The 18,946-nt window shown below is 35.8% G+C and overlaps 1 protein-coding gene across 2 annotated transcripts in view; it reads right to left on the minus strand.

Moving 5' to 3' along the window:
* The window catches only part of Ddx10 (DEAD-box helicase 10), a 164,553-nt gene that overhangs the window by 61,169 nt on the left and 84,438 nt on the right, over nt 1–18,946 (minus strand). For both annotated transcript variants that reach the window (XM_027415099.2, XM_027415100.2), the window contains exons 14-15: nt 8,228–8,347; nt 5,122–5,283 (exon numbers count right to left, since the gene is read on the minus strand). In XM_027415099.2, coding sequence (XP_027270900.1) covers nt 5,122–5,283; nt 8,228–8,347 — 282 coding nt within the window. The remainder of the gene's footprint in view (nt 1–5,121; nt 5,284–8,227; nt 8,348–18,946) is intronic.

The following is an 18,946-nucleotide window of genomic DNA, read 5'->3' on the forward strand; positions in this document are numbered from 1 at the left end:
TGGGAGGCAGAGGCAGGAGGATTTCTGAGTTCAAGGCCAGCATGGTCTACAGAGCAAATTCTAGGACAGCCAGAACCATACAGAGAAACCCAGCCTCAATAAATGGATGGCTGGATGGATGGATGGATGGATGGATGCATGGATGGATGCATGCATGGATGGATGGATGGATGAATAAATGAGTGAATAAAGAATAAAATAAAAATAAAACTGAAAATAGGACTTCAAAGTTCTAGTTTCAAAAAATAACATTGATATGTTAGCATCAGAAAAACCCTTTCACATAAACCTGTATCAGTGAACTTTTGATTAAGCTATATTAGCCATAACAGAAAAATATATATAATCACCAAATCCTAAAATTATTCCATTACTGTTACTAGATGATATTCGAGATTTTATTACTATTTAGTTTACTTTTAATTATGTGTTTATGAATGTGTTGGGCTGGGGGGTAGGTGCAAATGTTAGTTAAGGTGCCTACAGAATCCAAATCCCTGGAGCTAGAATTGAAGATGATTGTGCATCACCTGATATGAGCCACTGGAATCAAAACTCAGGTCCTCTACAAGAGCAGTATGAGTTCTTAACTGCTGAACCATCTCTCCACGCCCTAAATGACAGTTTAAAGGTCAGGGTTGGAAACACAAAAGTACTTACTGTACAAGCTTGATGACCTGAGTTCAATTCTGAGAATACACATAAAGACAAAAGGATAAAACCTATTCCACAAAGTTGTCCTCTGTCAACCAATGTGCCACAGAGAATGTGCTCACCACCACATAATGTACTCATGCATGCACACACAAACACAGATAATAGTTAAAAAAAAAAAAAAAAGTTCAGGCTTGTGAGCTATCAGAATTCAATGTACACGCAAACCCAATATTTCCTTTGGCATTTTCTTATGCTGACACCAAATAAATGAAAGAGATCTAAGGAAATGGAGGTGTCATATGACCAAGACATGAAAGTTCATGCAGGGGCGGGTCGTGGGGTATGCATTAAAGAACAACTCTCTTTCAATATTTGGACAAAACAAAGGAAAAACAATTCAAAATAAATCACTAGAAAACTTCTCTATCCTTCATATCACTCACGTCCTGCTATTCTCCTCTCTGGAGCACCTCTATCAAAAAAAGCTATTAACATTCTAGAAAGAGGAAATGGCCTTCAAACAGAAAAGCAGAACAGGAAGCAGAATTATAGTAATCCAGGAATTGGAAATGGACACAGTAAGTACCTTTTTTCTTTCCTGAAACAGGAAAAAACTGTTATTTAAGAGTTTGTGATGACACAAAACACAAAAGGCTACACTAGGTACAAGTGATACCTAAACATTATTATATTCAATAACTGAGGTTTCCCTTAATTTAATAGTTTATATAGTTTAATAAATTCCTTTTTAATATTTTTGAGAACATGCTGATACCAAAAAAAAACATTTTATACCAGGCAAAAGGACAGAATTTTATGTTTAGTTCTGCCATGCTACAAGTGATTAAGTAAAAGGAAAGCATGAAATTCAATAATGAAAGTCAAATTCACATAGGAGAAGAAAGCAGAAAATCGCACTTCAAGGCACAAAATACTTGCTTTATAACTATTATCCTTCTTTGATGTCTCAGAAAGTTTGAGTCCTCACCTCATAAGGAATGCAAGTACCATGAAATATGAATTGGGTCATTAGTCAGGGCAAGGCATTCATGCTTTTTTTTTCCCCTCAGGTCATATACAGGAATTGAAGATTTAGAAACGAGTTCCTTTTTCAGCACATAATGGGAACACAAACCATTTGAATGGGTATCAGGCAACCCCAGCAGTATGGTGCAGAACAGAGATCCCAGCTATCACATAGGACTTTCTCCATGGGAATCTGTAACAGTGACCTTAGCAAGGACTTCTAGTAGTGGAGGATACAGTCTAAACTGGCCATCTTTTGTAACCAGGCAAGGTTCCTAGTATTGGAACAGGGTTACCTTTGGTCAACTTGTTAGCCAAGGGGGTCCCATGGAGAAAGTCACTCTCCAAAGGGGGGGGGGGTGTGGGGGCATTGCCATGGACAACATCTACATATCTCATTGAACACAGAAGGGTAGAGCCGGTACCTGCATGGAGCCTTCATCCCTATGTTCCAGCCTTTTTGGCATGAGAAGGTACTCTGTAGGCTACAAAAAGAAAAACCTGGACACCAACACAGCCATGAAACCCTCCACCTACAATATTTCCTGTATGAAAGATCCGGGGCAATGGTGTCACAGAATTTGTGGGAGTGGCAACTAATGTTTAACTTGAGACCCACCATACATCATACACCAGGTCCTCTGTTTATGTTATGACTGTTAGCTTGGTGTTTTGTGAGACTCCTAACAGTGGGAATGGGTGTATCTCTGACTCTTTTGACTGCTCTTGAGACTCTTTTTCTCCTACTGAGTTGCCTTGTTCAGCCTCAATATGAGGGTTTTTACCTTATCTTATTGTATATTGTTTTGTCCTGCTTAGCTGTCATCTCTTGCCCTGCTCTTTTCTGAAGCAGAAACAGAAGGGGAGTGGATGTGAGGAAGAGGAGAGGTTGGGATGATGCTAGGAGGAGTGAAGGGAGGAGAAACTCATTGGATATATTGTATCAGAAAAGAATCTATTTTCAATTTTAAAGAAGAAAGTAAGTTCAAGAGAGGTTACAAAAATTATGAAGAGAACCCTCTAAGAACAAAACCCTGTAAATCTGCACCCCTCTCAGGACCCCAGAATCAAGGTTTTTCGATGTATTCATAATCCATGGCACTTTGTCTAAACAACATGAATAGGACAGTGCTCTATACAGAAGTCTGGAACAATTGGAAAAAGGACACATGCAAGCACTCACTTCATAGTTAATGGTTTAAATCTTTACTGGGCTTCCATGTGCCAGCCCTTATGGTGGGTTCTGGATATAGATCAATGAACAAAATGGAAACAGCTGAGTATCTTCCAAGCATCATGGTCTCAGACCCAATCCTGCCAGTCTCATTTACAACAGTACCAACCTCTGCTCTCTGCTCTCTGCTCTCCAACTATTCTCCATGCTAACCACCTTTCACTCAAATATCACATAGCATTTATATTTTTAACTATAAAACAATAAATAAAATGGAAGATTAAAAATATCTCAAAGACTTATCATACAACTAATGAACTAAAAGGATTTTTTCTCATGCAAATAAGCCTCACTTATAACGCCTGCTAGAGTTAAACACCAAATGCTTAGTAATCCCTTGCTCTCATGAAATTAGTAAATGTTGTGTAACTATGTCAGCAGGCTTGTAGTCAATATTGCCTAGACTTTTAAATTGCAACAGCCACTGAAAACTGGACTCTAGTACTAGTACATACATTGTTTTATGTAAATTCTTCACATTTCTTTTATAATTGATTATAACTTTCAAGTGATAAAGTATAAAACATTCTTTATACTCAATATATAAATACTTGGAGAAGACTGTAAATTAAACTATGGCAAGGAAGCAACTGATACTCTTAGTACTTCTATTTACATACTGTACTAAAGGAAACAATACAAGAAATATCTGTTTCTCTCAATAATATAAATATCTAACCTAGAGCATTACACTTCAATTTGTGTTCCACATGTCAAAAATGCTTTGGCAACACTCATTTCATACTTGAAGCTATCTTCAATATACACTTTTTTCATTTGGTCCTGTCAAATGATATTGTAAAGTTGTATTAAGTCTTTTAAAATGATAACTGTCTTATTAAAAAAATGGAGAGTATAATCTAGACCATTAGTTACCAAGTTTAAAAAAAAAAGGTGCAAAAAATCTACAGGAATCCTTTTTCAAGGTGATATCAATAATATTCCCATCCAAAGGCATAAAAGGTTTTTAAAATAAAATTAATAACATGAGAAGGATTCTCAAATATTATACTGTACCATCCTGAAGTCACTCATGCTTTAAAGGCATGCTACAGAAAGATATTTTTGAAATTTCCATATACTTTATCTCATTAATTGCCTTATTAATTAATCTAGTGGTTTGTCCCATTTTGGGGGAATTACATAGTATGGCAGGAAAATAATACATATGTCACCCACAAAGATAGCAGAGAACTGAGGTGTAAGGTCTCAAGGGCCTTATACATAGAGAAATATTCTCTTCTACAAGATATCATCAAGCAACCAATATGAAAAGAAATTTAGCTAATAAAAATCAATCTGGAAACAACACCAATGTCCTTCAGTGAGTGAGTAATGAAGTAATCCTAAGTCCATCCAAACAACAGGTCACTGTTCAGTATTAAAAAGATAATACAGAGGGCTGGAAATGGCTCAATAGTTAAGAGCACTTTCTACTCCTTCAGAGGACACAGATTTGGTTCCCAGCACCCTATTGGTAGCTCACAACAGTACCTTAATTCCAGGGTGCCTGACTCCCCCTTTTGGCCTCTTCAGGAACTACTCACACATGTGGTATACAAACATACATTGAAGCAAATACACATATAAAATAAATATAAATCGTTTAAGCATCTTTAAAGAAAAATTATTGATATACACCAATTTGTTGAATTTCTAGGAAATAATACTGAATGAAAAACAATCCCAAAAGACTATATATTATAAAGTCTCACATATTAAAATATTCTGGTGATAACAAAATTCTAGAAATGGAGAACATGGGATCTCTCTGTATTACTTTCTACAATTACATGTGAAACACCAGTTATCTCAAAATAAGAATTTCAATTATACAACCAGAAGTCGGTGATTTCACTGTTGTCACACATCACACAGTACATTTACCAACCAAGAGGGCTAAAACATAACCATACCTTAAGAAAACACCCTCAACTATGGGGCTCATGATTGATATGGACATTATTAATTGGCACACATACTGCAGCTTTAAAACACAGCAATACTATCTGAGTTACATTACCAAAAGCAGATTTCAATGGCAACTCAGTACTATACAGTCTCCAGAAGAGCAAATACAAAGCCTAATCAGCCACAAATAAAGTGTCCGTGTAAACAATGATCAAAGTTATCAATGTACTTCCAATGAATTACAAGTTAAGACATATTAGGAACACAGTTGTAATTCAAAACAGAAAACTCACCCGATGCTTTGCCTTAATTTTCTTCCTATACTCTTCTTTGTCGAACTTGTCCTCTTCCTGAAGCCTTTCCTTTGCCTTGTCTAAGTTGATACCACCAGTGTCATCTTCTTCCTCCACATCGTTCGTAGCAGATTTCTGAATCTGTGGCCACTGCTGAACCAGCTGAAGACAGGAAAGGATAAGTACAGGGTAGGATGCAAGAGATATCTACAGAAACTGTTTGCTTTTTGAGAACTCATTTAAAATGGAGCATATGTCCACCTTCGACTTTTTTTTTTTTTACAAAAATCAAAACATGTTTATTTACCACAAAAATTGAAACCTAACATGGAAATAGAATTTTTCTTAATCTGTAGTTACTATATAATGAGTTTACTAGTTTATTAATTGTATTTTAAATGCTAAAATAGCCACATAACTTTGTTGAACCTAAAACTTCCTTGAACTTTGAAAATATCATGAAGGTATAAGCATGAGGATAGAGTAATACTGGGATTAGCATTTCAAGAACTTGGGTCACATTCTGAATTGCTTTCCCTGCCAAATCCTTAATTTACCAAGGGCTTTGCATATTTGTCCACCTTCTACCTTAACTGTGTTATTTCTTAAACTTTCTCCTAAACCTCATAATTAAATTAAGGTGCCATAGAAAAGACCTTCACAGTCACAGCAATACTGCCATTATACTTTGAGCACACGATTAAAGACTACTTCACAAAAGTATTTGGTCAAGGTAATTACAGAATAAAAACACTCCCCAAAACTACCTGTTAATGCTGTGTGTGTCCTCCTGCAACTAAGCTGAAAATCAACTGTACAGAGCAGAAAACTAGGTGACACTGTATATCCTTTAAGCTATACCCAGGTATCTTGTATAAGCTACTGACACAAATCACCAAAATGTGATGTTTTACATTCCTGTTTCTATTAGTAAATCCAATATCCTTATGGGCATCTGTCTATATTGTTTTCTCATTCATCCTCAGAGCCCATAAAAGTACAAGATAATTAAAACTGGCCAACAAGTCACACACATATCAACTAATATTACAGAGTGAAATAACTAACTAAAAAGGAGAAAATTGGTTTGGGTTTCAAGGACTGCTCATGATTCCACACAGCAATTTATGGATAGGAACAAAGTGACAAGCAGATGGATCCAAAAGGAGACTTGGCCGAGTGTTCTGGTTTTTTCACTAGTTTAGTGTGCTGTGCTAAGTAAATTCATTATTCTCTAGACACCTGTGCCCCATCTAGATCTAAAAATAAAGAGGCATCTCAATAATTTCTGTTGTCTCACACTATAAAAGTATAAGCTCTAAACAATTTAGACAAAATAGTTCCATTAACATAACAGCTTTAACTTAAAAAATGGCTGCCAGAGCATTTAAAATCTATACCTCTGACTTGAAAGAGTGCTAACTAATCTTCAGGCAAACAGAAATTTTCAGATAAACATTGCTACCCAGGCCATTGTTCAAGGTAGATTCGCATAATCTTATTCTTTTGGCAGCCAATGGTGATAGCAAAAGAATTGCCTGACAAACTATGTTAGTAATCAATGAGCCCCCAAAGCTGTGAAAGGGAACTCCGGTGGGATGAGGTAATATCAATTACTCAAACTTCTCATAAAACTTGATTCACAGAGGGAAATTAATACAGTATACCTTTCTATGGATTAAACAAATCACAGTCCATTTTTTAGAGGTTCATAAGTTTCAGTATCATGCATAGCCACAAACAGCTCCTCTTAGTAATAAGCATCCATTGCAATATTATACAGTTAAGAGATTTATAATCATCTTGGAGCTAATTACTGTAATCTGTGCAGCTGAACTCTGTAGCACACTAAGCTCATTAAGGTAAGAGCACTCATTTTACAGAGGCATTAGACATGACTGCATTCTCCTCTAGCTCACTTCTTGGGTGCTCAATTCTCTATAGTAGTTTTATAATGAATATTTTTTTCATTTATATTGGCTTCATCTTCCACTTCTGGAAACACTGAATCACACTGTTATCTTGTTGTTTTTCAGCTCATTCCTATACCCCCAAATAACACCAAATTCTTTAGCTTGAAAATGAAAAAGAAAAATACCCCTGTGGATAGAGACTATTTCAGCAACATTTCCATGATGATGAAATATAACGTGGATTCTTTAATCAATATGAAAGTAATCTGGAGTAATAGATTACACATTCTAAATATTACTTTGAGGATTTAATACATGTTAGGCACTATGCCCTATGCTAGAAACTCAACAGCAAACAAAATACCTTTCTTTATAGACAACTACAAAAGAAAGTTATAATCATCAAAAAAAGAAAAAAACTGTGAGGTTATGTAATAATATATAATAATACTTTCTAGGGAGGGAGGAAGGAAGGAGAGAGAAAGAGCAATGAGATTATAGATACGTCAGGATGGTCAGGGAACTTGTGTGCTAATGAGAATGGGGTCATGAAATGAAATTCTAAAGACCTTGTTTTACCAGGAACTAGTTTTCATCCTTAGGGTAATTTACTTGATGTCCTAGATTTACTTGATCATTTAAAAACAAAACAGTAATTCTTAAAATAATGGCCTCTTCTGAGAACAAGATAAACATTATGAATTCAGAGATATGCCCAGATAAAGGCAAAATGAGAAGGAAGAACCTACATCTGAAATCACTTAAAGGCAGAGAATTCCCTCCATGAGTCAGCCCAGCAATGAACATGCAAACACAGCAATATATCTGGGGAAATGCAAATTGGGCAGTTTATAGAGGCAAGCTAAAGAAGTTCTGCTAAGTAGCTGTGTTAGTATTCTTGTGCTTGTTTCCAGGGAACACTCGGATGAATTTTGATGAGAAAATCTTTTCTATAAAGAATGGGATTTAACGTCATCTCACAGGAAGGACTTCAGTTTCCTACATAAGAAATCCGTGTCCACAGCCGACAGCTGATGAGAAGCCAACAGGAACAGGGAAAAGAAGCAGCCAGTGTGCTGTAAAGACGTTTTTTTAAAAAAAATAAATAAATAATATGTGGCCAGTCAGCAGGAAAGGCAAGCTCCATAATCCCTGAGATGTAGTTCAGAAATAACATATTTACAGAATCTTACCTCCCCTTCATCAGTAAATGTTATTTTCTTATTCACTTTAAAATTTCTCTTCACTATTTTTTTCGCTTCTGCAACTTTTGTTAATTTTTTCTTGACACTGGATTTAGAAGGTTCCTTTTTCTGTTTAAGGGGGGGAAAAAGAATTAGAAAAATGGTTGTAATACAGCAATAAACTTTCCCAAAATGACTATACCTTCTATTCTCATTGGTAATTACAAGTACCTAAAACACTGCCCAGAAACTAGCTATGTGGCATTTTAACTACTAGCTCCTTCAAGGGTAAAGGGGCTTTAAATGTGAATAAGACAGGCATTAGGCACAACCCTTCATTTTGCTCTACTGCTATTTAACTGTGCTATTTAAAATCCTAAAGCACCAGAAACAACCGGATGAAGCAATAAGCAGTCATAAGACAAAGCTGTTTCCCAGGTAAAGCATAAAAATATTATTAAATTACCAAGTGCAAACCTAAATTTCTAGACTAGGAATATACAAAGTTAGAGCAAAATGACTAATACAATGTTTGCGATCCAACATCCTTCTATCAGCCATAAGAATTTACTCTAGGGGCTGGAGAGATGGCTCAGAGTTTGAGAGCACTGGCTGCTCTTCCAGAAGACCCTGGTTCAATTCCCAGCACTCACATAACAGCTCACAACTGTCTGTAACTCCAATTCCAGGGGATCAGACACCCTCACACACACAAAACACCAATGCACATAAATTAAAAAAAAAAAAGAATGTAAACTATAAATGCTGGAAAATATCTTATCACAAACTGAGTCCAAAGACAAGATGAATTAACAGTACTTTTAACAGACCACCACAACATGATACTGAAAATTCAAAGCTGCTGCTTACTTATACTAGTGAACACTAAGTGAGCCAATGAGGAAAGGAACAAGAAAGAGGTTCTAGGATGAGTGACAGAAAATAACTCATGTTTTTGAAATGTTGGATAATTCTCCATGAACTAGAGCCAGTAGTAGCAGTTGGCGGTACTTGACTAATACAGTGCAGCCTCTATTACATGAATAAACAGAAAGACATCTTTGGTATAGGAGTAGTGAGTTAGCTCAGTTGTTAAGAATGAACATTGCTCTTGTACAGGATCAGAGTTCAGTTCCAACACCCTCGATATGAGGCTCACAGCTGCCTCTAACTTCAGCTCCAGGGAACTGGAGCCTCTGACCCCCAAGGGTATCAGCACATAATTGTATATAACCACACAGAGACACACACATTCACATAGTTTAAAACAATATACATAATTTAAATAAATCTTTGGCAAAGTAGTCAAGAAAAATTGTGGTAAACTCTGCAATTATAAACTGTATGAAGATTATCTACAAACTGAGGTTACTAATATCCTACTTCATCTCACAGACGTGAAAAGGCTAAACAATAAATAAATGTAAAACATGCATGATAAGTTCACATCAGGCTTATTTTACAGTATCCTAGACTGTGAGCTTCTTAGCTTTTAATTCTGCACTACAGTGTACCACTGAGCAAAGGAAAAAAAAAAAGAAAGAAAGCAAACAAGAATCATCAGAAGTTTTGGGAAGATGCACAACTATTACATTATGATAATAAGTATGTCAATGTTGAATAAATTAAAACCAAGCACCCTAAATTAAAAACAACCAATTTATAAAATACTTTATGATACATCATTAACATATTTTAGATATGTTTCATGTTTTATTATCTTGGATAGTTTTATGTCAACTTGATGAAATCTACAATCATTGGAGAAGAGGGTCTTTCAATTGAGACAATGCCTCTATAGACAAGTGTGTGGTCCATTTTGTTGATTCATAATGTATGAGGACCAAGGTCACTATGGGTGATGCCACTACTAGGCTAGTAATACTGGGTGCTATAAAACAGCAAGATGAGCAAGCCATGAGCAATCCAGTAAGCATTGTTCTCCATGGCCTCTGCATCAGTTCCTGCTTCTAGGTTCCTGCCTTGAGTCCTGCCCTGGCTTCCCTGGACTACAGGTTATAAAATGAAATAAACTCTTTCCTCCCCATGTTGCTTTTGGTCATGGTGTTTATCACAGCAATACAAACCCTAACTAAGACAGTTACGTAAATCAGACACTGCATACAATAAAATTATGATTTAAGTATAAGTAAGTTGTGTAAAAACTGATGTTTCTACTACATATTGCTAATAACACTTTATATTTCTCATTCTTGATTTTTGCAATCTATAGCATTTAATTAGATTGCTTCTATGGCAAAAAGCTGATTTATGTTTAGTAAGGTACTAGCATATTTAATTCATATAAGGTTTATGAGAAAATTTGCTTATCAGATATTAAGATTAATATACTACAACCTTCCTCACAAGACTTCAAGTCCCTATGAACATATAGAGAACATCATAGCAACATTAATTACTATTGCCAAGAACTGACAGACTCGAATTAAAGTTAGCAAGAAAAACAGTACACTCCCCAGTGACACAGGTCTGGTAAAAAGTTGAGTTATTTGTTTTCAGCACTGAATGGTTTCTTAGTTTCTAAAAAGGGACAGATCTTTCTCCAGCTCCTTCCCCTTCAAAACAGGTTCCCTTTATAAAGTAAAATATTTTAAGAAAGCCACTGAAAAAAGCAACAGACGTGCCAATATCGCTGAGAAGAGCTTATATTATCCCGATTAGCTACAGACTTGCCTCTAACATCTTCACTCACTCCAAAGTGTACTATTGGCTCTACAACACAAGGTATCTATATCAGTTAGCTTTTTGGATATATCAAACAAGTGAGATAATCAACTTACACAAAGAATATGTCTATTTGGGCTCATAGTTTTAGCTAAGTTTTCAGTCCTAGACAGTGACCCCTGTGGTGATATATTATTTATGATTTAATAAAGCTTGTTTGAGGGTTCAGAATGCCAAGCTAGACATAAGCCATGGAAGGCAGGTTTTGGTGGTACACACCTTTAATCCCAGAACTCGGGATACAGAGTCAGACAGATCTCTGTTAGTTCAAGGCCACACTGAGATACATGAAACTGGTCCAGTCTAAAAGAGAAAGAGCTCACACAAAGATGATCTCAGCACTTGGGATCACATTCCTTTAATCCCAACACTAGGAAGGTGGAGACAGGAGTGATATGGCTGGGTGGAGAAAGGAATATAAGGCGGGAGGAGATAGGAACTCAAGGATTGCAGTCTGAGGCTTGGTGGAGAGCAATACAGTCTGCATTGCACTCCCACTCTGAGGATTCCTGTAGACAGGATCACCCATTTTGGTCTGAGCTAAGAGCTAGTAGCTAGCTGCTTTGCTTTTCTGATCTTCAGCTTGAACCCCTCTGCGTTTTTAATATTCGTACTACAGGCCCCTATGCTTTGGACAAGATAAAACATCATAATGAGGGCAAGAATACCCTTTCCATGGTTAAATAGCTAAAAAGAAGGGGTCTAGGTGGCATTATTTCCTTCAATGCCATGACCTCAATGACCTAAGAAAAAGAAACTCCCATTAAACCCCACATCCTAAAGGTACCACTACTTACTGACAGCAATATCCTAAGAACCAAGTCTTTACCACATTTACCTTTTGAGGGCATATAAGATCCAAATTATACCTCTATCAGAGCATATAATTGAGGCCTAATAGTGCAATCTTGGTGTTCTCTCTGGCCTCTAAGAGCCTAACTGATAATGATATAATAGTTACTGAACATTAACTATTGAATCACAAGCACAGTATGTGTTCAAATAAATATGCAAGATGAATAGTAACTTCCTTTTACAAAAAGGAGAGATCTTTAAACTTGTAGGAAAATACTAAGACATGTGCATTACTAGCACTTCAATGGCTACAAATACCTTTTAAGCCCATTTGTGACATTTTTCAAAAATGATTCTGAGAGGGTGTGAAGGGGTGTATGTGTATGTGTACATATCTGTACATGCACATAAATAAAATTAGGGCAAACTCCCCAGCAAGTCCACATATGGAGGTCAGAGGTTAAATGAGCTTATCATCTATCACTCTCCATCTTATTTTTATGAGGCAGGGTCTGTCACTGAACTTGGAGTTCACCTCTCTGGAGCATAGGCAGAGAGCCCCTAGGGTCTGCCTATCCCGCCCCTTCCATCCTGCAATGAGATTTACAGATAGACAACCCCACACACTATGTACATGGTTTATATGTGGATTGGAGGGGAAGCTCCAAAATCAGGACCTTGTGGTTGCAGATCAAGCACTTTACCCACTGAGGTATCTCTCCAGTCCCAGTGATATTCTTTTCAATACTAATTTTAGCAGGTACCCTAGTTGGCTTTATACTGATGTGATAGAACACTGACCAAAATCAACTTGGGGGAAACTCAAGGCCGGAACCTGGAGCAGGAACTGAAGCAAAGACTACAGAAGCTACTTGCTGACTAGCTTACTCAGATTGCTTTCCTATAAAACCTAGGACCACCTGCCTAGGTGTGACATTGCCTAACCTAATAAATTCTCAAGTAAATATTTTTATTATCTTAACTTGAATGTTTTAATAAAAGCAATTCCCAATATATTACCAGTACAGCTTATATTTCCCTTTTCTACCAGACACATTCCAATACCAAACTTTCACTCAAATTCCTTCAACATACTGTCTACCTTCTCATCAATTTCCTGTTAGAATTAACATAAATTTCCTGATTTTAGAAACCTTCTTTATAGAAATTCAGCCTAATAGTTCCTTAAACCTTTCACTGTTTCCAGTTAGTTTAGATAAAATCCTATTCTCCAGAGCTAATCCTGTTTTCATCTCATGTACTGACTTTAAGACTTTATATCAGCTGAACTCATGATACTCTTCCTGTTACACTCTTAATTTTACCTTTTCATTCTGAAACACGTAAGGCAATTTTTCATGGCCCTATAATTACTCATTACTAGGATTATTTTCTTTGATTCACTTAAAATGTTGCTGGGATCAGTTTAGTCTGACTGTAGCCACGATGAGTCATGACCAACATACTAAAATAGTTAAAGCATTAGAGTGATATTTGTAGCTTTGTGACTAGACCCAGGTACTATGAGTACTGGGTAAATGTCTCATATCTCTATTAGTTTGAGATAACCAAACTGCGTTTCATTCAGCTTGGATAAAGTCACTTTTCTCCTGGACATTACATGACCTCCTTCCATCTGATCTAAGTCATGGAGATCTACCATTCTTGTTACTACTCAAGAACCATTTCTACCCTTAAGTACCCAACTGACTATGTTCTATACAATCATAGCACTTTGCAGTTGGTTACCACATACTGGACCTGGATTTTTCCAGAACAGTTTTCTAGGCTATTTGGTATTCTGTCTTCCTGTTAAAATGCAAGTATCTGTTCCCCCACTATAAACCTAAAATAAAAACACAAAAGTGATAAAAATCTCAAAATGTTTTACCCAGATAAAATTATGAAACCAGTGATATTTTGTTTTACAAATCCAATTTATAAACCTGCCACTTTTAATAAACTTTTATATTAGAAGGCAAGCAGCAAGAAACAACTTAGAGAAACAGAACCTGATATATTTTTACTTTATAGACGATACTGATCTTATTTCTAATGTATGCTAAAATTGGCTACATCACATTTCAGTTGTCTCCCACAACTTTTAAAATCCTTCTAGAAATGACAATGTATACCAAACACCAAATTTGTGAAATCAGACTTTGAAGCTTATGTTCCTTCCTTGAGTCTACTATTCTACTGATACAAAGTAATTTTCAGGAATATTACTTATAGGAAGATCAGTCTATATCACAAACACTAATGCCTAGAACCATCCTCAGAGACAGGCATATGTTTTTCTATCTTTAACCAATTCAATAAAGAATTCACCAAAAAGAGAAAACATGTTGGCTGGGATATATATTTCTATTTTTCTTATATATATATGACAGCATTGTATCAGTGGAAAACTATTCTTTTTTACAAAAGGGGGGATTATATGTCATCTCTAAACAAAATATACAAATGAGATTGGCCAAAATCCCATTCTAAATGAATTTTTCAAGATCCACTACTGCCCTAAAAAGATCTAGACCCTTAAAAGATCTATTCTAGTACCAAAAACAAAATTTCTTCTGTCACTCAAGGAAAGGATAACAGTAATTAAAGACAGAAGTGACCAAAAACAAATTTTCTTCTGTCACTCAAGGAAAGGATAACAGTAATTAAAGACAGAAGTGAAATAAAGTTGTAAGGGACAGGAAACCTGACTAGTTACCAGTACAACTACAAGTGAAGAGACAGCTTGGGGGAAAGACAGCTATGTAGACTTAAGACAGTGACAGTGATAAAAGGAGAATGTAGAAAACAAAATCACAAGAAAAGAAAGAACAAGGGAGAAGAGAATGGAAGCTCTGTGAAAACAAATTCCTCTCATGATTAAAGGTGTGTTGCAAAACCGCTGCCCCATCGTACTATATAGTACTTGGGAAACAACAGACTCCCAAACTCAAGTTCAAGAAAAGAAAATACGCCAATAGGGGAAAACTGAAAATGTCTTAAGCAGATATTAACAGGATGCAAAATAATTGTCATCTGCCTCCCAAAATATCTTCTTTATAGGTATATTTGAGATAAAATACGAAAAGCACTAAGTCCAAAAAAAAAGAAAGGAAAATACTGGAACACAAATGAGCCACTGATAATTACTGTTGACAATTTATCCTAGATTATTTCCTTTCCAAATTCTTCAATTATTTAAACCATTTAGTAGTTTGACAGATTTGGCTGACTCATCAATAAATAAAAATATTAAATAACAATATTCCTAATGCAAGCACATTGGGGTAGGTGTACAGAAAGGAGGAAATACGAATGTGTGTGAATATATCAGTCAGTTTCCAGAGTCATGTTCCCTAAGCGTCATCATCATCGAAATGTAACATAACAAATACAAGACCCAGAGACAGATATTGGTGTTCAACCTGAAGATTAGGGAAGCAAAGCAGCCGGCCACTAATGCTTACCCCTAGATCAGGCTGAAAAGGCTGATCCAGGAGCTCTTCATCAAGCCTCAAACTGCTGCCTCTCCTCAGTGTGGCTGGAGAATAAATAACACCTACTCCTTGCTCTTGTGTTTTAAACCCCTCTAGTGCTGGCATTAAAGGTGTAAACTATAATTCTCTTTCAGGCTGATTCAATCTTGTGTAGATCTGGGTGGCCTTGAACTCACAGAGATCTGTCTTATCTCTTATCCTGAGTCCTAGGATTAAAGGTGTGTACCACCACCTCCTAGTTTCTGGCTGCTGGGATTAAAGGTATGTGCCTGGCTTCTATGGCTTATGACTGACTTCGCTTTCTGAATCCTCAGTCAAGCTTTAATAAATCATAAATAGTATATCACTACACTTCAGCCTGTGTTTTAAGATCTTAGGTGATCTAGAATCTTCTTGTGTGCATGATTTGATTTATCATATTCCACCTGTAGACATTCTAAAGGGTGTGTGTGTGTGTGTGTGTGTGTGTGTGTGTGTGTGTGTGTGTGTGTGTGTGTGTTGTTTATGAAAAACAAACTCATTTCTTTGCATTTCCTGTTTTGTCTACCAGAATCTCTAGTTAAGCTTCCTCCTCTTTTATGTCTTTTAGATTTGGGCCTTATTGTATCCCAAAATAACAAAGGTAGTTGCTTACCCTCAAAATTGTAAAGCATGATAAAACTTAGGTAATTTTATATATTTGTTACAGTAATAAAAAGCTAATAGAAAGTATAATAGAGAAGGTCTATTGAATATGTAACTTTAGTTTTGTTTTAATTCATATTATTCTGTCTCCATTTCAAAATGAATTTGAAATAGTTTTAAAATATACTCAGGATTTTCTATATGAAACTGCCAGGGAAATACAGCTTTCCTATCATTATACTGTTGGACAGCAGTGTTTAATACAAAATACAAGTCTGAAGCAAGATGCCAGTTACTTTTTAAGCTGCTGGATACCGGGTTTTTAGCAGCAAAGAGTGGTAGACAGAAAACTAAAAAGAAATTATTCTATCGACCTATATGCAAGATGATAGATGGTTTTAACTGAGGCAGAAAGACAAGAAAAATTATATGGTTTATCATATCATTTTGAAGGAAAAGTAAACTTCCCTCCCTAAAAGAAAGGAGTTTAGAAAAAGGACTATTCAAAGCTCATGCATGTTTCTGCCCTCCATTAATGAATAAATCTATTAAATATACAAGAGAAAATAGCTGGATAGTTAAATGTTTTTAGGAAGCTAGAAGGGTTTAGGACATATATTTAGATGTATTATCAATTTGCCTAGGGAGCATATGTAAGTGGAGAATGAAGCAGAAGGCAAAAAAGCCCTGGGGTACTCCATCAATTACACAAAAGAAACTAGTAAAGATAGGAACAAAACCAAAAGCTTGAAGCAAAGGAAATGGTCCCCTTAGAAAATGATGCTGAGGTATTGATTACCCACAGTTCTAATAGATCAGTAGGAGTGATTGTTGGCTTCAGGACCATAATTTTACACAAAATAGTAGGGACACAATTTTTCCCTCAAAAGAAATATGAGGTTAGGAAGTAAAAACTGTAAGCATAGTTAAATCTTCCAAAACATTTTCTTCCTTCTTCCCTATCATAGAGAAGGTTCAGAACTGAGTCCCACATTGGTACTGGGGTTCAGCTGCATCAAGAGATAATTTTTACTTCTTCAAATTCTAGGATGAATATAATCACCAGATTTTTTCCCCAGAAAATGATTATTAAAAATTCCTCATTAAATCATTTTATTTATTGGGAAGGAGGATTTCAAAAGCATCATAATAAAAACTTATCTGAGTAACATGTATATTTTTACTTACATAATGGGGTATAATATAGATATTAAATTATAGCATTATAGAGGTACATTTATTAACATGGAAGCCTTTACTAATATTTAAATTTTCAAAAAGTCAATTAACACAGCAAAATTAATATGACAATCTGTAACTTAAACTCATTGGGGGAGAAGGCATATGGGAATGTTTGTATATAGAGAAAAGGCCCACAAGGACAAATCAGAAGGGGGCTGCAGTTCAAGTATGTGATAGGATCATGATTTATTTCTAATTTCTTTGTCATATCTTCCCTTATATTTTGAGCTTCAGCAAATAAGTCAATAACAAAACTTACCAGTCACAATACAGTAAGGTTTATTTTCTGAAAAAAGTTTTTTAAACAAAAAAAATTTCTTGCTGGTGGTGGTGGCATATGCTTTTAATCCCAGCACTCAGAGGCAGAGGCAGGCAGATCTCCAAGTTCCAGGCCAGTTTACAGAGGGAGTTCTAGGACAGCCAGGACTGTCATACAGAGAAACCATGCATTGGAAAAAAAAAAAAACCATAGGACACAAAATTCCTACCTATCCTGGATTAACTCTAACATCACAAAGACTTTTTTGTTTCCTCATCAATACAGGATGATAAAGAACCTGCACTTATTCAATAAGACATGATATTATTAAGCTGTTTGTCCCTTGGGGCTTATGATTCAACAAACTGATCAAAGATATTAAATTAAATAAGGGAAGTTGAGCACATTAAGTGAGCATTAGTTGGTTACATTCATTTCTACAACAAATTCACTAATTGCATTATATTTTTCCTCCATGATCATTAAATTAACCAATTCCAAGAGATTATTCTTCTTTTAACTTTGGGTTTGAAGAATCGTGTCAAATTTTATGGGAAGCTTTTTGTACATCAATATTAAAGAATTTAAGTTCTAAGATTTTATGAATTAGAAAATTTGATGTTATATTAATACTTATCAAAAACATTACATTTTCATTGTGTTCACTATTCTATGTTAATTTTGATGCAATAAAAAGATGCAGATCATGGTGTGATGACATGTCCTAAATTACTAGAGATAAGAGTACAGAATGAATCTGTCAATCTTGAGATTTATTAAGCTTCAGGGATATAAAATAACAACATCTGATTTGGGTCATAAACAAAGTTCAACAATTCACAAAGCTCATTAACTATAAAATGAACAACAGATATGTTTATACTGATACACACAAAAAATAAAAATATGCCCGCTAGATTAGCCTGAAGATAGTCTTTACATTAAAAGTCAAATTAAAAATCGGAGGAAGAGGCTAGGGTCATACCTCAGTTAAGAAAGCACTCACCATGAATTATAAGGAGCCAAGTTCAGATCCCCAGAACCCACTTAATTTTTTTTTGGGGGGGGGCAGTTTCAAGACAGGGTTTCTCTGTGGCTTTGAAGGCTGTCCTGGTAGTCTCTTGTAGACCAGGCTGGTCTCAAACTCACAGAGATTCGCCTGCCTCTACCTCCAGAGTGCTGAGATTAAAGGCGTGCACCACCGCCTGGCTTGAACCCACTTAATTCTAATGTGGTAACGTGAAAATGTAATTCTGGTGTACCTAAAGAAAGACAGGAGAATGCCCAGAAGCCTGCTAGCTAACTAGCTTAAAGTACACAGAACAACAACTAGGGACCCTGCTTCAAACAATGTAGAAGGTGACCTTGAAGCTGTCCTCTAACTTTCACAGGTTCATTCACTCACACACATATGCACATGCATTTATAAACACTACACATAAATCACACATATATTAATTTTTTATCAAATGAGGATTCAGATACAGCCCTACCTATGGTAGTGATTACTTAGCATGCACAATCCCTTAGGTTCAATCTCTAGTACCCATTTCCAGAAAGTAAAAA

This window comes from Cricetulus griseus, chromosome 4 (assembly GCF_003668045.3).
Source record: "Cricetulus griseus strain 17A/GY chromosome 4, alternate assembly CriGri-PICRH-1.0, whole genome shotgun sequence".
Lineage (NCBI taxonomy): Eukaryota > Metazoa > Chordata > Mammalia > Rodentia > Cricetidae > Cricetulus > Cricetulus griseus.